The 25,606-nt window shown below is 32.4% G+C and overlaps 1 protein-coding gene across 1 annotated transcript in view; it reads right to left on the bottom strand.

Moving 5' to 3' along the window:
• Positions 1-10,966: 10,966 nt before the first annotated feature.
• Positions 10,967-25,606, bottom strand: part of LOC126882397 (juvenile hormone esterase-like) — an 86,752-nt gene continuing 72,112 nt past the window's right edge. Inside the window, exons 9-11 of the mRNA XM_050647312.1 lie at positions 22,425-22,563; positions 12,601-12,748; positions 10,967-11,239 (exon numbers count right to left, since the gene is read on the bottom strand). Coding sequence (XP_050503269.1) covers positions 11,050-11,239; positions 12,601-12,748; positions 22,425-22,563 — 477 coding nt within the window. The 3' untranslated portion in view covers positions 10,967-11,049. The remainder of the gene's footprint in view (positions 11,240-12,600; positions 12,749-22,424; positions 22,564-25,606) is intronic.

The raw sequence follows: 25,606 nt of genomic DNA, 5'->3' as shown, positions 1-25,606 counted from the left end.
CAAAGTCCATTTTTTCAAGGGTATTAAGGGGTTTTTGTGAATTTTTGGCGGAGTTAATAAGGTTTTTGAGCTTAACTCAACCTGAATAGATTTTTTGATTTTTTTAAGTATTTTATGGGATTAAAAAATGGGACAGCTCAATTTTATCCCTTCACCCTTTCTCCCTCCCCAAAAACGTAATTTTTTCGTTTTTATTTTTTAGGTTCAAAAAAAATTCAAAAAAATTTCAAAAAAATCACAAGCATAGTTCAGATTTTTACCAAAAAATCTGCAAGGTTCTGCAACTGTTTTCTTGTGGCATGTTTAATTTAGTATTATTGTGTTAATATGGGATCGAGCCACAATTGTTGGTGTAATGAATCAGCTTATGAAATTTCTCGAATGTTAAAACTACTTATGTAATTTCTTTTTAATTTTGAGAATGATTTCCGGAGTGGACATCGAAACGTCTAGTAGTTAATTAAGAAATGTAATTTTTATTACACTAATAACTGTGGCACAATCCCATATACAGTTGAGTCCCTGAATCTTTACCCGTGCGTCATCATTTAAAGCATACGGAATAAGTCGATGATGAGTCGGAAACTGAAATTTACTAAAAGCAACAGCAGGTGACAGTAAGGGACTTGCTGTTGCGTTTAGTAAATTTCAATTTCCGACTTATCGTCGACTTATTTCGTATGCTTTAAATGATGACGCACGGGTAAAGATTCAGGGACTCAACTGTAAACACAATACTCAGTAGCTTACCGATAGATCCGCGGGCCCTGGCTCCAGTTGAGATGCGGGCCCCCCGCCCAATAAAAACACACATTGTAGGTATGTCAAAAATTTTTAGTAAACATTAAATATAAATCATCATATATTTATAAAACTCAGACTAATTTAAAACAGTAAATTAATATTAATCCTATCGTTTCTCATACTGACATGACTGATCACTTTACTCCAGCTGTTTTTATAAATAATGAAACTCAAAAATTTTCTACATCTAAATTTCCAGTCTAAACTAAAACAGCTTTTAAGAAATGAACAAAATAGATTCTCAAATTGCATATATTATACATTTATAAATATGTTAGGTAAGGTACATACAAACCCCTAGGGAGATAAAAAGCTTAATAGAAATAAATAGCAAAAATAAAACCACTGATAACGGTGGGGTTGATATATTTAATCAAACGACGAGACTTTCTTAAAAAAAATTAATAAAGCAACGTTCGCCAACATTTAACGGAATAGGCGCAAATTTCGGCTGCAACGCATTTTAAATGTATTAATTTTTTTTCAACTCCTGAGAAAACTAATAAGTATTTTTAAAAGATTTAAACGAAGAATGAAAGATTAGGTTATTGCCGTTATTATAAGTCCCTAAGAACTTCTTTAATGTTTATTTACAGTTACAGGGGTAAAAAAAGAGAAATTTTAGTGTGATTTTTAATTTCAAATGTCTCATTCAAAAGATATTTTTTATTTATTCTAAGGCACTTTCGGCCCTCGGTAATAATGTAGTCGTTCATTCTGCGTTAAAATTTTTCAAAAATAATAACTAGTATTTTCAGGATATCGAAAAAAGAAAGGGACACACATGTTCACATTTGTGAGTCAAAGCAATTCGGTTGATTATTTATAAAATATTATTGAAATTCAAGATTTAAATGTTTTGTCCAATGCCCTATATCGATAGGAAAAGAGTTACTTACATTTTTTTTTCTATAGCAGATGACGGAGATGTACTTGTGCCAGGTGAAGTCGCTTGAAAATCAACAGTGGAGTCATCATTTTCTTTGATTGCAACTCGCCCTTCATCACATAATTTATTTTCAATATCACTTTCACTATTCACCAAAAATTGATCAGCAACAGGAGGGGAGGACGAACTTCCTTTTTGAGCACTGTTGTGGGATGTAAAATATGATAATATTGTATCTTTCTGTGCATGCCGTTCTTGTTCTCTTAATTTTTGCTTTTTTCGTTTTTCACTGCCACTTAAATGTTTGTAACTCATGATAATAACGAAACGATTACTTAGTAAAGAAACATAAGTGTTTTAAGAAATTTAATAAAATGACTAAATGATTAATGGATAGATTAATTATTGAACTAACTTAAAAGTTGTTCTGAAGCTATTTTCTTGTGGCATTTTTATAATCAAGTATATTCAAATGGGAAATAAGCCACAATTTTACCTAAAAATGATTTTATTAACGTTTCGACGCCCAAGTCGGGTGTCGTTGTCAAAATACAAAATAATACTAAATAAACAAAATGTTGTTGCTTAGTAAAAAATTCTTCTATAATTTATTTAATCTGACTCATTTATATCGGCAATTCAGACATGTATTATACATTTTAAAGTAGACGACTTTAAAATGATATTGCCAATATTGATGAGTTGCGTTCCTGGGACGACTTTACTAAAAGATAGTTCATTCGATTACATGAAATCAATCCCAACTCAAGAATATCCGCCACAAAAAATCATAGCATGTGATCTGTCTTTAAAAAGACAACCAAATGCAACGGTGGCACTGAAATTCTCGCGTTAGAGATTCCATAGTAAATCACGAGGGAAAACCAGGAAAAACCTCGTGATACTATCCCGACATCGTAAGTATTTGGGTTTACATTTAGTTTACTCTCAAAACTAATACCAAATTCTGACTTGATATTTTAAATTTTAAATAATACTAAAATACTAAATATGTACTAACTCGATATGTTACTATCTGGTATTTTCTTTCTATTGACTTCCTCCTTTAATATGGTTGTTGCATTTGGTTGTCTTTTTAAAGACAGATCACATGCTATGATTTTTTGTGGCGGATATTCTTGAGTTGGGATTGATTTCATGTAATCGAATGAACTATCTTTTAGTAAAGTCGTCCCAGGAACGCAACTCATTAATATTGGCAATATCATTTTAAAGTCGTCTACTTTAAAATGTATAATACATGTCTGAATTGCCGATATAAATGAGTCAGATTAAATAAATTATAGAAGAATTTTTTACTAAGCAACAACATTTTTGTTTATTTAGTATTATTTTGTATTTTGACAACGACACCCGACTTGGGCGTCGAAACGTTAATAAAATCATTTTTAGGTAAAATTGTGGCTTATTTCCCATTTGAATATACTTGATTAACTTAAAAGTCACAGGACTGAAAAATAACACGAGCAAGCAATACTTTCTCTTCGCAGAAAACGGCATCAAAATCTAACTAACTATTAAATTTAAAAGTTCATTTTGAATCAATATTATAACAAAACCAGACAACACCTATTATTAATCTTACCTCTTCTTAATCCTTCGGAGTGGTATCTAACAAATTTGTTTATTGATATTGATGCCGATATTGCCGACAAGGCAATCTACCTACCCTTATTGCAGTTTTATGATAAGAACGTTTTATGGTTTATTATTGTTCTTATTGTTTATTTTATGTATCATTTCCTATTATCATTATCATTTCCTGTTCGTAAAATGAAATAATTTAAAAAATTTATATTGTTTTTGTAATAAAATTTTTCTTTTGATGATCTTTTCGGGCCCACATTAAAATGCGGGCCCGAGGAAGGGGCCTTAAGGGCCTAGTGGTAAAATAGGCCCTGATTCTTCGTTTTTATTTATAAGTATTGTAACTACACAAAAATAAAAATTTATTAAGCAGTTACATTTTCTAGTATGTACTTGTGTAGTTCAAAATGGCCCCATCAGATTTGAAAAAAAGAGCAAAAATCGGGTTAGAGCGGGCCTCAGCGGGGCCCGCGGAACCATACTCAGTACGCCACTGACTAGATTTTACAAAAGATGTTTCTCTGTTACACAAAACTTACTATACCATACATAAAATGCATCTCTTTTTTTCGGAAAATGTGTATAACCTTTTTTTGGAGGTGGCCACAGTTCTATTCTTTTTGTTTATTTTTTCAAAAGCTATATTTCTGTTTTTTTTTCAAATTTTTCCATATCATTTTTTTTTTAATTTTTTGGGAAAAAATCAATAAAATATTTTTTTGATAAAGTACTCAAAATAAAAAAAAATCAGGTCTGCAGCCAAAAGTTATCCGCTTTTTAAGAACAAAAATCATTTTGAGATTATGTATAGTCAACCTACAGGTCTATAAAAAATATATATGTTTCGTAAAAGCGTCAACTATGCGTCTAAATTTTTTAAAATTTTTAAATTGATTGCATCCCACCTAAAAAAAATAAAAACGGAAAAATTACATTTTTGGAGGAAGGGAAAGGGGGGTTGGAGAGTTAAAATTGAACTCAGGCTTATTTTTTAGTCACATAGAACGCAGAAAAATGAAAAAGATTAACTCTGGGAGTGAGGGAATTTTGCCTATCTTTCTTAATGGGGGGTACCCTTTATCTAAAAATATATTTATATACCTACTAGTATTTACGTATGCTTGGATTTTGAAGGTTTTTTGATCAGTAAAAGCGTCTACATGAATAAAATTAATGATATTGATATCGGGCATGTAGAAAAATTAAGAGCGTATAAATTATGACATGGTGTAATTACATTTGTGTTGCCTTAATTTATATACAAGCCTTATATCTTTTGAATCAGAAAAATGAATAGAAACCAGATTTTGAATAAAATACAGGGTGTTCCATTTAAAAAAACATAACTTTGGTTTGGCACCGTGTTATGGAAGACCCTGTACCTATATTTCTCACTAATTTTAAAATGTGTACCTACATTAAAGGTGTCTATAACTTTTATTAACAACTTTTTTGCATATACTGTGTAATAACAGATATATTGGACTTTGTCACAGAAGTTGATCACCCTGTATAAGATGTAAAAATTTAGATGGCTATTAAAAAATAACGGTTGGAAATAGAAAAGTGAATATTTAGGGTTGTATTAACCTTTGCCTTCCACATCATACAAAGTTTAGAAAAAACAGTTTGTCCAAAAAAAAAAAATAAAAAAATATATAAGGGCCCCGTCATGACGTACTCATAACCGTACGTAAAAAATAAATAACAACCTATTCTCAGTCCGGTCGAATATATGTACCTACGTGTAAAATTTCATAAAAATCTATTCATTCGTTCTCGAGTTATAAGTGTTGGTAACTAACACGACTTTCTTTTGTTTATAGAGATGTAAATTATTTAAATGGCTATTAAAAAATAATGGTTGGCGATAGAAAAGTGAAAAGATAGGGTTGTATGGATCTTTGCGTTCACATAATATAAAATTAAAAAAAAAAGAGTTTGTCCGAAGAAATAAAAAAATTATCAGGGGTCAATCCCATTTATGACGTACGGGTATGAAAAATAGACATTAACCTATTCTTAGGCCTGCCGAACACACGTGTAAAATTTCATAAAAATCGGTCAAACCGTTTCGGGGGAATATGGCAACTAACACTGTGACCAGAGCATTTTATACATATAGCTGTAAATATTTTGGTGGCTACTAAAATGACTGTATAATACCTTAATAAAAACCGTATAAACCTTCCCAGAATTTTCACAAATACTTTAACATCAAAGTTTTAGCGAAACTAACAAACAGCAATTGATTTTTATACAGAGAGAGTCTGTAATTTGGAATAAATTCAATATCTCAAATACTGATTGTTTTTTTGAAAAATTCTCAGACCCGTCGATTAGTATTTCAAATTGTCCTTTTTGACATACAATAATAATGTATACAGGGTGTCCCAATTTCGAGATATATGACGTCATCGTTGATTTTCTTAAATGGCAACACTGTCATTTTGATAGGGTGTGTAAAGTTATACACAAGTGCAGAATATAAAATTTTTATTTTCTACCATTTACAAGATAATAGAAAATAACAAAGTTATATCTTTAATTTGGAATAAATTCAATAATTAAAATACTAATTGTTTTTTTTTGAAAAATGCTCAGACCCGTCGATTAGTATTTCAAATTGTCATTTTTGGCATACAATAATAATGTATACAGGGTGTTCCAATTTAGAGATATGACATCATCTTTGATTTTCTTAAATGGCAACACTGTCATTTTGACAGCTATTTTGATAGGGTGTGTAAAGTTAGACACAACTGCAAAATTTCAAATTTTTATTCCCTACCATTTACAAGATAATAAAAAATAACAAAGTTATGAAAAACAAGTAATCAAATAATAATTGAATTTAAATATTTCAAATAAGAAAATGCTCATAAAGTTGCCCATTGACAATTTGACAATAATTGAGGGCAATATTATGAGTTTTTGCTTAATTGAAATAATTAAATTCAATTATTATTTGATTACTTGTTTTTCATAACTTTGTTATTTTTTATTATATTGTAAATGGTAGGGAATAAAAATTTGAAATTTTGCAGTGGTGTATAACTTTATACACCCTATCAAAATAGCTATCAAAATGACATGTTGCCATTTAAGAAAATCAATGATGACGTCATATCTTTAAAATGGGACACCCTGTATACATTATTATTGTATGTCAAAAATGACAATTTGAAATACTAATCTACGGGTCTGAGCATTTTTCAAAAAAACAATTAGTATTTTAATTATTGAATTATACCAAATTACAGACATAACTTTGATATTTTCTATTATCTTGTAAATGGTAGAGAATAAAAATTTAAAAATGTATAACTTTATACACCCTATCAAAATAGCTATCAAAATGACAGTGTTGCCATTTAAGAAAATCAATGATGACGTCATATATTTAAAATGGGACAACCTGTATACATTATTATTGTATGTCAAAAATGACAACTTGAAATACTAATCGACGGATCTGAGCATTTTTCAAAAAAACAATTAGTATTTTAATTATTGAATTATACCAAATTACAGACATAACTTTGATATTTTCTATTATCTTGTAAATGGTAGAGAATAAAAATTTGATATTTTGCAGTTGTGTATAACTTTATACACCCTATCAAAATAGCTATCAAAATGATCGTGTTGCCATTTAAGAAAATCAATGATGACGTCATATCTTTAAAAATGGGACAACCTGTATACATTATTATTGTATGTCAAAAAGGACAATTTGAAATACTAATCGACGGGTCTGAGCATTTTTCAAAAAAACAATTAGTATTTGAGATATTGAATTTATTCCAAATTACAGACTCTCTCTGATTAATAAATACTAGCGAAGTATTTTTCTCACGTTTATCTTTATTGATTATATTTATACATTCACTGGCACAAAGGAAAGGAATACATTCAGTTTTATTTTAATTTTATCCATAGATGGCATACCAGCAGACGCTCTAAAAGAAATGGACAAAATTGACATATATATGTGAGTAGATGTAATAAACGTAAGACGTAATAATGAGAAATTACAAAACCATTGCCCTCATTGGAGAAAAATCCTGCTACATAATATAATTTCCAGAGATAGTCGAAGAACAATGCGAATTCTTACCACTAAAAGGAACGCGTGAGCAGATATTAAAGACTTCTTCTTCTTCTTTTTGTATAGACATGACTGTTTTTTTCAATGTGCTTCCAGTAAGTTGTCGTTCCATCGTTTTCGAGGTCTTCCTACTAATCGTCTCTCTATTGGGGAACCGTCTCTCGCTGTCCTTACTACTCTATTTGTAGTCATTCGGCTTATGTGGTCATTCCATTCTACTCTTCTGTTTCTTACCCAGTTATTGAAGTTCTCCACCTTGCATCTTCGTCGTGCGTCTAGCTCTGTCCCATAGTGTCTTACCCATAAGTCAAGATTCTTCTTGTCATGGTGTTACATATTTTTCTTCTTGTTTTTATACTGTTCTTATCCCACAGTACTGGGTTCAATTTTCGTATGCAGTATGTTGTTTGTCATATTATATCCTTTATATCTTTCCTAGTCTATGTTTTTCCTTTGTTTGGTCGACAGCAAAACCTTACATATCATATAAAAACATATAAGCAATCATTTCATTCTGGTATGCCCATTCCTTTACACTTTCGTTTCCATGATTTCAGGGTTTTTTCCAGGAATATTTTAAACAGGGTAAGGGATGTGGAGCATTCCTGGAGCAGTCATGTGGAAGTCTCTTTGTCGTCTTAAATGGACTGCATATTCTATTGCTCGTTTTTATAGCTACTTTGTTATTCTTGTAGAGTGCTTTTAATTAAGGTATTTTGGAGTAAATTCAGTTTTTGAAGTTATACTTCTTTAAGCACCAGGCTGAATGTTTACATTCCCTGGCGCATGTGCACACCGATAGTATGGTATTAGTCGCTCAAACGTTATACGGGATCTGATTGGGTGTTAAAATCATCTGTCAATAATTGTTCAATATGGAGATTATGGATAAAAAAATGTTGTGTATATTAGTTTTTATTGTTGTGATGGCAGAGAAAAAAGCAAGTTTATAATTGTAGTGACTTTTTAAATAGGTTTTAAAAGCGACAGGTACGTAATAATTGTAAATGTTTCAGTATCCTAATAAAAAATTACATAGGTACCTACCTATTCGGAAAATTTAAAATGAATCTACCAAAATAGTTTGTAATGCTTTGATTTACATAATTTGATTACCATCAAAATTTCTACCGATATTCAACTAATATATTGTTATTCCACAAAATATTCCTTTAATTCCACAAAAATCAAACTTATTTGATTAAATTCATATAAGTAATAAACAACTGTCAAAAAGTTTATGGTGTAAACGTTCAGTTGGTGTATATTCCCACATAACAGATACGCGAAGGTGGCGCAATCGGAAAGCACTTCGAATTTCAATCGGCAGGATCGACGGACAGCGGGTTCGAATCCCAATGCAAGTTACTATTTTTTTTTTTATTTTTTTTTATACATTTTATGATTGTAAGTGTATTTTTCTACGAGCGTGCAAAAATGTCTACTTTCGCGCACGCGTTTTAGTTTAGAAAGTTTTACTTTTCCGCACGCGTTTTACGTTTCCGCAAGCATTTAGATATTTTAATATGGCCTTAAAATGATTATAATACATGCAATAAACTAATATTTAGATATTATTTACTATTTTATTTCAAATGTATCTTATTGTGTTCCTGTTTTAATGAAATTAACGCGACAATTCGATGAAGTAAAATTATTTTGACATAATATTCGAAAGTCAAATCGGTAGACAATAACAGTCGTTTTGAATCATCGTCATGGAAACCAAGATCGTCGTCAATTATACTGAAAGTTTGGTTCATAGAAAAAAGTGTTGTGTGATTGGGTAGAATGCGATCTTACCCTTCCAAAAATATGTCACGTATTTCAGCACCTGGATAATTGGAAGGATATTACAAATCTGGCCTCCACATAAGTGGTCTGTAGCTTCGACATGACAGGTGTGAAATTTTAAACGTTATTGTTGTTGATTGGATAGGAAGGGTGGCGTAATCTAGCCTCCATGCTAGGTACATCATAGCCTCCATACGGTACTTCCAATATTTAATATTATTTTATTCAAGTGGACAATAAAGGTAAAACACAAACAACTTTTGTTTCTTAATTATTTATTTATACAATAATGTGACATTTTACATAGAAATATGAGTATTTAATTTGGATTAAATAAATGTTTACTTGTTGAATTTTTTCACCGTCTGCACACGACAGCTGAACGGAGGCACTAGACCTAACAACAAAACGCGAAATAAAGTGTGTATTTTAAAACTGTTGGATAAACAGTACCTACAATCAGCAAATCTCTACCTTACAATCAGAAAAACTTACCTTTAAAAAGGTACTCGATTACAAAATATCAAAAATATCAAAAAACACGACTGAATATTAGCTTTTTATGGTGACACAAACACATCACATAACCGACCATATAAAATAACTGAACGACAACGAACGAACGAACACGAACACTGAACACAGATTCACAGATAGCGCAGGATTTGTCAAAAGTCATATTCCACCAATCACAATGCCGACATCAGCGCATCTGACAAAATGGAAGGAAAATAAATACGATTACATGTTTTTTATTAGAGTGCTCGGGGCATGGTTTGGTTTTGACAACCTTGTCAAAGAATTAATTTGTGTATGTATTTTCATATTAATTAAATTAATTGATTAAGATTTGGTCATTTTTTAAAGACTCGTAGAAAAAATATTGTTCCTAACTCTTGCAGAAAGTCTCTTTTCCGCACTCGACTGCTTGTCGAACTCCCGCTTCGCGTCGTTCGGCAAACTGCAGTCGCGTGCAGAAAAGTATGACTTTCTGCACTCTTGCTATTGTTAGGAAAATAACTATATTATATAATTTTTTCAGAAAATACGTATTTAGTTAAAATTTTTGGCAACAATTATTGTTCAGAAATCATTTCTTTGTGGCATTTGCCATGTTGATATCTACCCTTCGATAGAAGATGAAACCTTAAGAAGAAGAATCGATTCACTAAAATAATCATACCTTGCTCTGCTCTTGCACTGACTTCTAGTATGACCGGGTCTAAGACTAAATTTAAGAGGCTACATCAGCACGTCATCAATATTTTTTTTTCGAGAGTTCTGCGAACTTTCAACAGTGCGGCAACAGTACATCGGCAGTACGACAGTGACAGTGACACTATAATATTAAAAACGAAGGCAAAAAGTTATAATAACAATAATAATTATTATACTCATAGGCGCGCTAAACGGTGCCAAGTCAGTCAAGTTCGATTTCTTGTTATTATAGATAATCGATTTTTATTAATTCCAATGTGACACAAAATCTAGGCATGGGATAAAAAAGTTTATTTGAAGAAAGTGTATTTTTTGTTCTTCTTAATGGTGGTACATACTCGTTTTTGTAATATTTTGTTTAATTATAGTATAATTTCCACATACTAACATATTTCTCAAATTGGATTCTGTGCCGCCATTCTTTACTATATTACGAATATGTGTGCTAAATATCTCGACAAAATATTCAAAATTAAAGCTGCAATCTTGGAATGCGTTTTCCGCACTGATGTTGCCTCTTAAGGTAAAATTAAAACACTAGATATTTTTCGTATTTTATTAAAAAATATTTGTTGTTATATATGAAATAATAAAATTATTAAGTACAAATATACATCACAGATACTCAATATACATAATAGGGTGGTTTATGATATTTTTCCAATAATTTGTTTGCTTTTTGGTAAGACTTCGGATCCACCCTTGATTCTAAAGTCTTATTAATACTAAGGTATTTGATTTTACCATTACCATTGCATGCTAGACTAGGCCAAATCGTGTTATCTAAAATTTCTTCTTTGGTGGGCGTGGGATTCCTGAAATAAATTGAAAGTATGAAGATAAACCGAAAAATATGTCAGCAAAATGTATACCATTACAGTTGCCACCAAGTTTTTGCAGAACCTTAATCTGAAGCTTATTACAAAGTAATTTGTATTTCAGTTGTGTGGTTAAGTTTACCGCATATGCAACATGTAATAAAATAATGTTAATTCATTTAGAATTTTACTTTACTTGCCGCGATAATCAAATTAACTGAGATTGAATGTAAGCGGTCGATGGCAGTAATCGATTATTTATTTGAGTGAACTTAAAATTTATTTACGTTAATTATTAAAAATATTTTACAAAATTTACGTTATTATTAATTAAATTTATGTCAGAAACTGAAATTATGTAGTAGTTTACAATTATATTCATAAAACATAAATCGAAACTTTACAGATTTCGTAATTAGGTACTTATGCAATATTGATTACTTGAAACAACTATCGATTAAACATCGAAGTCGGCCACCATGCAAAAGCATTCTGTCATCGTCATTACTTCATAGGAAATTTTTATTTCGTCTAAAATTAATAAAATTCTTAAATCTTTTAAGTTTTGTATTAATGCAAATATATTATGAAATGGTGTTTTTGTTAATTCGATTATATATACGATGGTGACAGGATATTAATGATAATTTGTTAGCAAATTATATATTTATCTATAGTATTTTTACTACAAAAGCGATATTACGTAGGTCAAAATTTTTGACGTAAGAGAACTGTCAAAACATTAGAATGTGACTTTTCATTATTGCCATGTTTATTATAAACAGAACATTTACTAAAAGTTAATAGTTTTCGAGATTTGAGCAAAAAAGCGGAAAAAGCTGAAATTTTTCGCTTTTTTCGCGATTTTTTCAATGTTCCGGCAAGAAATTTTGTCCACAAACCTCATTATTTGGATTCAGCAACCCAAAATCTATATATAACGAAAGAAATCAGAACTACCCCACAACTTTCCTAGTCAAAACACAATTTTATTGAATCATAACAGTTTGCTGTCTCGCCACTGTACTCGTTACGTGTAATCAAGCCATTAGGATGGCATTATATTGTAGATTCCCAGTTGTATTGTAGACGCCCATTGTCCGCTATTTATCGGCCTGTATGCTTTATAAGTTTGTAAAAAGCTCTAGCAACAGATAGTCACCAAGGATTCTGCATTCCGACCTATAGAGAATTTTTTCTTTGTCTACAAAGTGAAATGTTTAAAAACTTTTCAATGAATAATTTTTATTAATCAAAATAATTTTTTAAATTTTTTAAATAATAATTTAAATTTTCAATAACCTACTTACAAATGTATGATTGAATGATTATTGATATTATTAACGTATTTTACTTACTGGTATTTAATAAAGTTTGTCCATAAAGTCAACATTCTTTTCATTGTCAATTGATCCTCTTTGGGGTATGATTTAATGTCATCTCTCACTCCTTCTCGTCCTCCAAACAAGTAATGTAGTTCTTCAGTATGGGCAACATCATTAGCTCCTAGAAATAGATAAAAAGAGGTTATTTTGTTTTAAAAATTAGAGCTTAAAATAATGTTAGTATAATAGGATTGGTATAGCATAGCTAAAGCTAGGGTCAAGCCATTAACGGTCAATTAAAAAATTTAAGAACTATAGAGGAATGTTGATATCGCACACAATGATACATACATATAATCGGTTTAAAACGTCCTCCGACGTCTTCCGATGCCCAATCTCCATGCATCTCTATCTTCCCAAAGGTCTACGTCTAAACCTCTCTCTCGGATCTCTCTGTCTATTCCTTCTCTCCAGCTCTTTCTGGGTCGGCCTCTTTCTTTTTCCATGTGGTGACCAATCTAGAATCTGTTTGGGCAGACGGTGTTCTGGCATTCTCTGCACATGTCCATACCACTTTAATTGTTGTACTCTTATATCTTCGACAATCGTATGTGTGACTCCCATAATCTCTCGTATACGTTGGTTATTGATTCTTTCGAGTTTTGATTTTCCTGCGGCACGTCTCCAGTAATCCATCTCCGTGGCTTGTAGTGTTCTTTCAGTAGTTGTCTTTAACTGCCACACGTCACTTACATACATTACTATGCTCTTTATAATAGTGTTGTATATTCGATGTTTATTATTTTTTTTTTTTTTTTGATATATGTTGATCCCAAATAATACTATTTAGTTGCGATATGGCCCTTCTACCTTGAATGTTTCGTTTTTTTATAGCCTGATCTGATTTGCCGTCGTCCGTGATTTCTACTCCTAAATAAGAATATTTATTGTTGTACTTAATGTGTTGTCCGTCGTTTAAAACTAGATTCTGCTCGTTGTCACCGATGTTCATGTACATTGTTTTATCTATGTTAACTTCTAATCCCCATTTTTTGTATTCTTCGATTAATTTTCGAGTCATGTATTCCAGATCGTCATATTCGTTAGCAATCACAATTTGATCATCAGCAAAACATAGAGTGTACAGGTTGTTATTATTTAATTGTATACCCATGCTGCTGCACTTCCGCTTCCAAAGTTTCAATGCTTGTTCCAGATATATTTTGAAAAGTGTCGGCGATAGGCAGCATCCCTGCTTCAGTCCTTTGTCTACTACGAAACCTTTGGAAACATTCGTTCCTATTTTAACTTTGGCGTTGGCGTTATCATATAGTTTTTCCACTGCTGTTATGAGATTTGAGTTGATGTTCGTTTGTCTTAGAGTGTTCCATAACTTATTTTGGGAGATGCTATCGTAGGCCTTTTTTAGATCAACAAACAAAAAGTGGACTTCTTGATTTACAGCAACCTTTTTTTCCATAAGTTGAGTGATACAAAAAAGGTGGTCTATGGTCGATCTACCAGCTCTAAAACTCGCCTGTTCTTCTGCCTCCATATCAGTGTATTCTCTTTCTATTCTATTTTTGATCATTTTCCCATAGATTTTACTAATGATACTAGTAAATGCTATTCCACGGTAATTGTCGCAATTTTGTTTGTTTCCTTTTTTATGTAAAGTTGAAATGGTAGAGGTTTTAAATTCGGCTGGAACCTCTACTTTGTTTATGCAGTTTTGAAAGAGTATTGTCAGGTGCTCATGTAGTTTTTCAGTTCCATATTTTATTAGTTCTGAGGGTATATATTGCCAGGTCCAGGTGCTTTTTTGTTTTTGAGTGAAGTACAGATACCAGAAGCGAATCTGACTGTCGTTTCCATTGATTTTGTAGGGACCGAAATATTTGACCTTATGCACCAGTTACAGAATAGAACTTGATGTTCTAAGGAATAGATCATTCCAAATTAGGTAATATTTTTGACAAGTAGTTATTAATTAAATATGATATATAAAATTTAACTATAAAATATAAATAAAATATAAAATAAAACATATATAAATATAAAATTTAACTATAAACAACTGTCACGTCAGTCGCAAAAGTGAGGTTGCACCAGTTACGTTGACATAATATGAGCATGAAAATTGTGTTACCGTTTTCGGCAGGAGTTTCGCTTCTGTGTGGTTATTTCTTCTGTGGTACAGATATCCTTTCCTTCCTTTTTAGTGATTCTTATAGGAGATGCAGATCACACAATGATTATTTGGGAATAACTATAGAATAAATGTTAAGGAAGGGGACATCGATGGGATAAGTATAGTTTGGGTTTTTGCCAGAAAGAAACAACAGATGCCGTGTTTGCTTGGAGATACTTGATAGAGAAATAGGGCGAGAATAATATAGAGCTATATGAGGTATTTATAGATCTTGAAAAGGCGTATGACTCAGTTTCTAAACAAAAGCTATGGAAATGCATTAGAGAGGAATGGGTTCCTGAGAAGTGCGTAAGGACGAAGTAAGGACCTGTGTCGAATTGACCGAAAGTTTTCTAGTGACAGTTGGTTTGCATCAAGGTTCTTTACTGAGTCTCTACCTCTTTAATCTTTTTATGGATGTAATAACAAAGAAGGCAAGGAAGGGGACTCCTTGGTCAATGTTCTTTGAGGATGATATTGTGTTCCTGGAGTAGAGCAAATAAATGTTGGAGGGTTGGAGAGAGACTGTTGAACAAGGACGACTTACGGTTATCAGGTCAACAATGGAGTATATGTGCTTGAAAGTTCAGGAATGGTTGAATACATTGAATTTCAGGGGGGGACTAAAAAGAGTAGGAGACTTTAAATACCTTGGATCCTACATAACGAAAATGGAACACCAGATCAAGGAATTGCCCACAGGATAGAGGCTGGTTGGTTTAACTGGAAATGAATGAGCTAGTACTCTGTGGTTGAAATATTGGGAAAGGGCTGAAAGGAAAAATGTAAGGCCTGCGGGCTTATATTTTTATAAAATATATCGAGCCTTCGTTGGTATACTGCAATGGTTTGGTCACGCTAGATACAGAAATGGAAACTAAGTGGGACAAAGGATAGAGCTGTTAAAAGTTGAGGGAAAAAGAGATGGAGGAAAACCAAGGAAAACATGGAAGGACCGTGTGGCAGAGGAATAGAGAAAGGTTTAAATGAAGAAGACGCGATAGTCAGAAATGAATATCGTAAAAGAGTAAGGAACAGCGAATTCCTAGAAAACCAAACCGTTAAGATTATTGCAGTGTGCTCTACTAGACCCTATAATGGTGCCTCAGAAAAATTCCTATTTACAATTTTTAAAAGCAATACATTAAAAGGCTTTACACTGTTACTAATAAAACATTCGTATTCTAAGGTTATTCCGTATTTATATCTAGAATAGTTATTCTACGTATAAGGTAGATATAGTACGAAAATAATTTGTTACTAATAAACTCGGTATAAGTTAGATATAAGTATTCCAACTTTATTCCGAAATAATAGTTTGGCAACGTCGCAATCTTCTGCACAAATACATAGAACAATGAGATATTGTGTCAAATATGTAAATTCTGATTTTTCTCTGTAACTGACAAACCAAATTAACCTAGGCACAAAGTTTTTTTTTGAAAATTCGTGTAAAAATACCAGCTTTTTAAATCCCAAAGTAGATTTAGTCCACAGTCAATATTAACTCAAATTGTTTACTCAAATTGTTTAAAAGCCAAAATTGACTCTACTTTTGTAAAATGTTTTTGGAATGATAAAAATAAGTTTTTGTTGATTTTTTTAAATATGTTTAAAATAACAGTATTCTTATGGCATATGGTTTCCACAGAATTGCTGTAATCATTATTATTTTCTGAACAATAACATTGCAAAAAAGCACTTTGGGATAAAAAAAATTGAATAAAACTTAAACTGACGAATCATTTTGAAATTTTTTGTGCATTATATGGACTGTTTGACTCAACTTTTCATGCAATATCAAATTCAAATAAGTGAATCACCTATTAAATTTTCTAAAAACATTACACCATCTTTAGAAAAACTGATATTACTTAATTCTGAATTCCTTATCGGTGAATTGTGAAAGGGGATTTATTCTATCTTTGAAAAGTTTCCTTTTCGGGGATTTTCTATCATGTTAATTAAATCATCAACTTCTTTGACAGCCGCAACACCTCTTAAACACATTTTTTTACTCACAAAACAAATCAAAATATTATAATATATTTTTGCCTCTGATGACATTGACATTCATAAAATAGGTTATACCAGACTTAAACAAGGATGTGGGTCAGTATAAACTTGGACTCTATTCCTGATTTATTCTCAGTATAACTTTTATACTTGGTTTATTAGTAACAGCGTAAATGTTTATTTGTAATCCTTTAAAATATGTCAATCGTTATTAGTGTTCAAGTGAAAGATCAAGGGAACAGAGCCGCAGGTTGCCTGCATGAAAAAATATGGAGAAATAAAAATATCGGGAAAGAAGTAAAAGGCAGAATTTACCAAATAATCATCAGACCAATAATGACGTACGCGGCAAAAACACGACCTGATAAAAAAGGACAAAAGAATGCTAGAAACAGCAGAAATGGAAACCCTTCGAAAAATCGATGGTAAGACACTATGGGAGAGAGCTAGAAGTGAAGATTTAGGACGGAGATGCAAGGTGGACAACATTAATAACTGGGTAAAAAACAGAAGAGTAGAATAGAACGACCACATAAGCCGAATGACAACAAATAGAGTAGTTGATTTTGACGCGACATTAACCTTCGATAAGATACTGGCTGAAAGTGATACAACGCAACGTGTGAAAGATATGACTTTATTGGCTCTAAAACACTAAATAAAACAGTAAAATATAGGATAAGTCCGTTACACTTTGAACTGTCTAAAGTTTGATAAACGGTGACACCGAGAAGCACTTAAATGATTGCGTGAGCGAATGTTTCACGCTCTGACTAAACTCGGCGATATTGTGCTGACGACTCTTTCTTGGCGACTGCCTTTATCCGCTTTATCATATGAGAATATGTGCATATATCGGTATAAAAATACCACGTTGCCACGTCATAAGAAAAGACATAAATAAACTAGAAGAGGGCATAAACAGTAGTAAGGACGGCTACAGACGGTTCTCCAACAGTAAAACGATCAGTGGGAAGACCACGAAAAGGATGGAATGACAGCTTAGAGGAGGCACATTGAAAAACAGTGAGTCATGTCTACACGAAAAGAAGAACAAGAAAGAAGATTATTAGTGCTAGTAACTTCCTGCCTGACTTTTTTTTTTATGTTGTAATATTTACAATCTGTCCACAACTGAGAACAATAGGTAAATTATTTGACAAAAATTGAAAATTTTGACCTGTAGAGGGAGATCCAGTGATCACCCTCTTTACATAAATTAAATTAAAACAAATTAAAATAAGTTTAGTTATCACAGATTATTCGAATCTTCTTGCTAGATCCACTACTTTGAATCTCTTCAGGCGTCGTACATCATTGTGGTCATCAGTAAGGTTGCTGGCTAACTCATTTGGATGAGATTCTAGTCTCTTGGAATATTTTTTGTAATATTCCGTTATTACTGTTTTTATGGATGGCACATTAAGGTCTTGCTCTATCACATAGTTTGGCACGTACCAAGGGGCATTCAGCATTGTTCTAAGGACTTTGTTCTGGAATCTCTGCAATATTTCTAGGTTAGTTTGACTGGCTGTCCCCCAAAGTTGGATACCATAGGTCCACACTGGTTTTAATATAGTTTTATATATCAGCAGTTTGTTTTCAAGTGATAGTTGAGATTTACGACCGATGATCCAGTACATTTCTCGAAATTTTATTCCTAGTTGTTTTCTTTTTGTAAAAATGTGTTTTTGCCAAGTTAATCTCCTATCAAGATGGATTCCTAGGTACTTGACAGTATCGGTTTGTGGGAGTTGAGTTTCATTTAGTGTTACAGATGGACATGTTTGTCTTCTCATGGTGAAGGTTACATGGATGGATTTACTCTCATTCGCCTTTATCTTCCATTTTTTAAGCCATATTTGTATATTATTAAGGTCTTTCTGAAGGGTTCTGGATGCTGTATTTGGATCATGGTGAGAGGCTAGTAGAGCAGTGTCATCAGCAAAAGTTGCACACGTTGTTTTGTTACTTGTGGGTAGGTCAGCAGTGTAGAGCAAGTACAATATCGGTCCCAAGACACTTCCTTGTGGTACTCCGGCTTTTATTGGTCTTAGGCTTGTGTATTCATTATCCTGCTTGACTAGGAAATGTCGGTTGGAAATATAGCTTTTTAGGATTTGATAAAAAGGATGAGGAAGGTTTTTCTTTAGTTTAAAGAGCATACCAGCATGCCATACCTTGTCGAAGGCCTGACCAATGTCCAGGAATGCAGCAGAACAATACCTTTTATTTTCTAGATCACTTCTGATGTGTTTTACCAGTCTATGTACCTGTTCTATCGTTCCGTGTTGTGTTCTGAACCCAAATTGGTGTTGGGGAATTAGTTTCCTTTCTTCTATAACTGGGGATAATTGTTTAAGGAGAAGTTTTTCCAAAATTTTTGATAGAACAGGTAGCAGGCTTATTGGTCTGTATGAAGTCACCTGAGTTTTATTTTTCCCTGGCTTAGGTATGAGAATAATTTGAGCAACTTTCCATTGTTCTGGGTAGTAACCTAGCCTAAATATTGCATTAAATACTTGCGTTATCATTTTCAGACCTTTGCATGTCAATTGCTGCAGTACTTTCCCGTTGATCAGGTCATACCCTGGAGCTTTTTTTGGACTGATGTCATGCTGGATCATATTTCTAACTTCTTTAGTGGTGATTTTTTGTATAGGTATATCCATCTGGTAGGGCGATTCCAGGAAGTCATTTATTTCTTCCTCTGTGTCACCATCTTCCATGGGATGTGGCTGGAATACATTAGTGAGGTGATTTGCAAATGCTTCGGCTTTTTCCTTATTATTTCTACACCAGTTTCCCTCTTGGTTTCGTATTGGTGGTATTTGTTGTTTCGGGTGTTTGATTTTTCTCGTGGCCTTCCAAAGGGTATATTAACTATCTGCGTTTGCTGATAAACCTGTAAGATATTCTTGTATTTTGTTATTTTTGATATTATGCAATTGTAGTTTAATTTCCTTGGTGATTTTATTTAATTTCGCCTTGTTCTCATGTGTTCTTGTTCTTCGCCACTCTTCCTTTATTTTTCTCTTTCTAGCAATCATTTCCTTTATTACAGTTGGGCAATTCTCTTTCAATTCTGTTTGGTAGCAGTCAGGGGTAGCATACCAAGCAGCTTCTTGTATAGATTTCTGAAGATTTTCTACTGCTGCGTAGATGTCACTTTCTGTTTTCAATGGGATGTTTATGTCAATTAGTTCATCTAGTTTAGTCTTGAAAATGCTCCAGTCTGTTTTGTTACTGTATAGTGATGGTTGTTTAGTACTGTTTGTTATTTGTGCATACCATGTCGCGATTACGCTAGAGTGGTCAGAGGGTAGATCGTAACAAGATTCTACTTTTGCCAATTTAACATTAATTCCTTTAACAATATAAAAGTCGAGTAGATCAGGTATTTTTGCATTGTCGGTAGGCCAGTAAGTTGGTTCCCTTGTGGTGAGGTAATTTGCATTGGTCGCATTTATAGCATTCCTGCCTGACCGAGATTATAATAACCCAAAGAAAAATGGAAAGAGCAATGTTGGGAATAACAAGAAGAGATATGGTACCAAATAGGATAGTGAGAGAGATCACCAAGACCAGAGATGGTCTGGACATGTAGCACATTTAAATGATAATATTTGGACCAAAAGACTCATATAATGGAGACCTAGAGAAGATAAAGACACCGAAGTAGACCACCAAAAAAATGGATGGATGACTTGAGAAAAACAGTGGAAAATTGGATACAGACGGCACAAGGAACAATGAAAGAATCCCAGCAAACAGGTTTGAGCCCAGTTAGGTGATGATTACGTTAAATTTACGGCAAATTTCAACGAATACGTAACTCGGTCATTTATGACGGGAAAAAAACGTATTTCAGTGCCAAATCATTCACCTATATATTAGAGCTTCCTTTATACATGTTTGACATTAGAATAATATAAACTCATAATGACGAATATAGTACATGTTTTTTATAATAGGTGTGAATGTCGGTTACATCGCAAAGGTACGTTTATTTCACGTAATAATCACGAAACAGAAATAACTTCCTTTGGTTAAATTTTGAGAAATATTTTGGAAAACAAAATTTTACAACGGTGTTGGTTAAATACGTATCGCTTGAATTGTACTCACTGTATTTTATGGAAGTCGAAAAATTAGATGTATTTCACGTAAAAGTAATGTAAATAATACCAATATTTAAACAAAAAGTTTATGATTTCGCTTTTAAAATCATTTAGCATAACTATTTCAATCCAACCTTGATTTGACGCTATTTTTTTCTTTAAAAATATCACAGGAGCTAAAATGATGTTGAGTCTAATTTTCAAATCGCACGCGGTGATGACGTACTACCAAGCCTTTCTCCTCCTTTAAATACTATCGCGTGACCACGGTACATGATTAACATAGTAGGTTCGAAAACTAAATTAATCGATTTATCGAATAATAGATACATTTCGATAGGATTATTTTTTATATTAGGCTGGTATTGAAATAGATTTTTTGTAAGACCAATTAGTTAATAGTAGAAGAAATTTAAAAACAAAAAGAAAATACGTAATACTAATTTAAAGTAAAAAGAATAGTTTAACTGTAATTTAAAAATAATCGATTTTTAAAATCGATGATCATAACCTCTAATATCAGCTTCTCACATACACATTTCACACAACAAAAAGTGAAAGTGAAACGTGAAGAGCTTTATTTCCTTCGTTTTATTTTAGGCGGGTTTATTTACAATAATGTCTTTCGTATTAACGTTTACCTCACTGCTCGAGGGTTGAAGTGCCGATGATGCAATTAAAAAAAAAACAAGAAAGTGCCGAAGTGTCCTCCTAGAAATAAAAAGTGACCTTTGTTGTGTTTTGTGTTGGCAAATTTTTTAATGTGTCTTTAGGTCGGTACCATTTTTGGTTCATTATATTGTATAATAATTATACCAGACAAATGTTTTAAAGTCTCTAAATTCTACAAAATAAATACATTGTTAATACTTTATATTATGCTTGTTTTATTTATATCATATGAGGATAATAATTACGTGATTCATAAGTTAATTAAGGTCAAATTATTTACGTGAACCGAGGACGTATCTTTCACGTGAATACTAATATATACATTCCCTAAAAGATACGTTAATCAACACGTATTTGCAACGTGAATTTCCCGAAACATTTTATTGCTATTTAAGGTAAATAACACGTCTATTGAAGACGAGTTATTCACGTAATTTAAAGACGTATTTTCAATGTGACATTCCAACCAAATTTTCACGTGAAATTCACGTAAGCAATTTACGTATATTGGTGACAAATGTACCCAAAATTCACGTAATTAACACGTCGGTCTGTTTGCTGGGATATGGAGGAGACCTATACACAAGACTGGATGCAATAGGTTGAGGAATGATTATGATGATGATGAACAAGTGGAAAAACTTAAATGGGATATAGTCACGGTGTAAAGAAACATGCTGAAACCAGATGGACCATATTTGCACATAAAAGAAAAAAGTAGAAGAGGTAAGTGAAAAAATTGGACAAAATAAAGCTCGATAGGTAAACATACCATCCCTCTTTATTTCACCAATACAAAGTGAATGAGTATATTTTACGTCTTAAGAGTCTTACAACCTATTAACAAGAATACATACCTTCAGTGTATTTAAGATTATCCGTGAATCCTCCCATTTTTCCTTTGTAAGCGAACTCGTACACATAACTTACGGCCTTATGGGATGCAAGTTCCGCATGTTTAATATTAGGTGTGCTAAATACATCTTCAGTTAAGTACTAAAAAGAAAAATATATAAACAAATTATCTTTATATTTTTGAAATTTACATGTAAAAAAATTTGAAAGTATTTTGGAGGAATGCCTACATACTATATAAAAAAGGTAGGAATCAGCTCTGAATTATAATGGACAATCGCCTGTCAAGAAATATTTACATAATATATAGTGCGGCCGATATGTGAAACAATTGCACATTTAATGATACAAGCATATAATTTGGACCACATATACTACACATATAAAGGTTCAAATTTAGATATGAGGCCATCTCAGATTTTGCCTTTTACAAAAATGGCGGGCATTCAAAATGGCGACTGTACATGTGTGTTTAATAGTACCATAACTTTTGAACGAAAAGTCCGATTTCAACCAAATTTGTTATATAGGTTATTTTTTTAAATTACAAGATGGATGTGGTGAACCAGAAGAATCGGTTTACCATAAGTTGTGTTTTTATTGGTTGTTTATGTAAAAATATGTGTTTTTTTTTCAATTTTTTCCCTCTGTATATATTCATTTTTCAAAAAGGTAATACCGCAATTGAAAACAGCGTAAAAATATTTTGTAGAAAATATATTCAACATTTTAGTTATGTTAATTACCATTTAATAAATGCATAACTTATCTTCACGTGTACCTATGTGTGGCAGATTCGTGCAAATATTATAAGAATTATTATGCATTTAATCGTAGAAGCATATAATTTGGACCACATATACTACACACATCAAGGTTCAAATTTAGATATAAGACCATCTCAGATTTTACTTTTTACAAAAATGGCGTGCAATCAAAATGGTGACTATACATATGTGACTAATAGCACGATAAATTTTGAACGAAAAGTCCGATTTCAACCAAATTTGGTATATAGGTTCTTCTTTTGATGTGTAAGACCAAAATCTTGAACCGGCAGAATCGATTTACCAGAAGTTGTGTTTTTCCTGATTTTTATGTAAAAACATGTTTTTTAATAATTCTTTCACCCTGTGGGGTGGCGATTGGGCTATGCTGGTCTATTACGCAATCGAATTTAAAGCGGACTGTATGGAAATAATAACAAAAAAATTCTTACCTTATTTTAACTGGTAGGTCGAGAAGTCTTCAGTTATTAGTAAGGTGAAGGAAGGAGGGAGAAAGGGTTAATTTATTTTTTACTATAACTGAAACCGGCGTTTTTTGGCGACACTTGATAACTACAGGAAACGACTTAACAATTCAATTTGTTCTTACTTACTGACAACCACGACTAGTTAGTACTAACGAAAGGTAATTAAAGAGAAAACAAAAAATTTAGTACAATATCTGGGCAAGAAAATAGGCCAGGTACTTCGAATGAAATAAATTTAATGAGGCCAAAACATCCTGCCCCCCCGAGTTTATTTTTAAAATAAACGAAAAATCAACGAAAACTAATTTAATTTTAATATGCTAAGTCTGCACATGAACCCATCACCCTAAACTAAAATTTTAACTATCAAATAAAATAAAAAAATCCTCTCCAGTTTATTGACTGGGTAGAGGACACAGTTTAACGACTGGGCGCATGTAACTACCGTGCTTGGTTCGCACTTTTACGATTCGAACAATCCCATCTTTTCCAGGATACAAAGTCTCTATGACTGCCAGAGGCCACTGTAAAGGTGGGATAGTTTCATTTTTTATTATAACTACCATTCCCTCTTTGGGAGGGTTCTAGTTAGTGTTCCATTTTAAACGAGACTGCATAGAAGACAAATATTCTGAATGCCATCTTTTCCAATAATGTTGAACAATGCAATCTAATAATTTATATCTTTTCAAAGTACTCATATTTTTATCAAGATCAATATCCATCGAGGGTAATGACACTAAAGGTTCTGTACATAAAAAATGCGATGGAGTCAGCGCGACTGGATTTTCAGGGTCGTTACTTTGAACACAAAGAGGACGCGAATTCAAAAGACACTCGATTTGTGTCAGAACAGTTAAAAATTCTTCGTAAGTAAGGATTTGATTCCCCACAACTCTATTTAAATGAAGTTTTACACTTTTTATATTGCTTTCCCAAATACCACCGAAGTGACTGCCATAAGGTACGTTCATTTTCCAAGAAATTTTGGTATTATTAAGTTCCTGTTGGAATGCATCTTTATAAGTTTTTGAAGTAGTTAATTGATATATTTCATCGAGGACTCTCTTGGCACCCACAAAATTTGTGCCATTATCTGAATATAAAACCTTACAATTTCCACGACGAGATAAAAATCTTTTGAAAGTGGCTAAGAAACAATCTGTAGAGAGCGAGGAGGCTAATTCAAGATGTATGGCTTTCGTACTTAGACAAACAAACAAACATACGTAAGCCTTTTGAGTTTTTACGCCACGATATTTTCCTATAGTAATGGAAAACGCACCAGTATAATCTACACCAGTGTGTAAAAAGGCTTTTGCCTGATTGACTCTTACGGCGGGTAAGTCAGCCATCATAGGATAGGTAGGTTTAGGATTAAGACGAAAACAACGATTACATCTCCAAATTCTATTTCTGATGGCCTGACGACTAGATAGTATCCAATAATTTGTTCTCAGAAGATTTTGCAACAAATACGCTCCAGCATGTAAATGCAATTTATGGAAATAATCTATTAACAAAATGGTTAAAGGATCGGCTTTGGGCAACAAAATCGGATGTTTTTGTTCAAAACTACATTGGGAGTTGGACAAACGTCCACCTACTCTAATTATTCCATTTTCAATAAATGGATTCAAACGACGTATGGAAGATTTTACAACGAGATTTTGAGAAAGGGCTTTATATTCTTCAGAAAAATGCTTTTGCTGGACAGCTCGAATTAATTCAATTTCTGCAATTTTTAAATCAAATAGAGATATCCGTTTATTTAAAGACAATTTTCTAAGAAATCTCAATACGTATACTGTGGAATTTAAAAGTTTCGACCAACTGGAAAAATATTCAATAAGAGTATACAGCGGAGAAATTACACGAGTGACATTACCAAAGAAGGTTTGTGATCTATATTCAGAATCACAAATCATA

Source organism: Diabrotica virgifera, chromosome 3 (assembly GCF_917563875.1).
Source record: "Diabrotica virgifera virgifera chromosome 3, PGI_DIABVI_V3a".
NCBI lineage: Eukaryota > Metazoa > Arthropoda > Insecta > Coleoptera > Chrysomelidae > Diabrotica > Diabrotica virgifera.
Note: the sequence above shows the minus strand (reverse complement) of the source record. Positions and strands in the feature narration are given on the sequence as shown.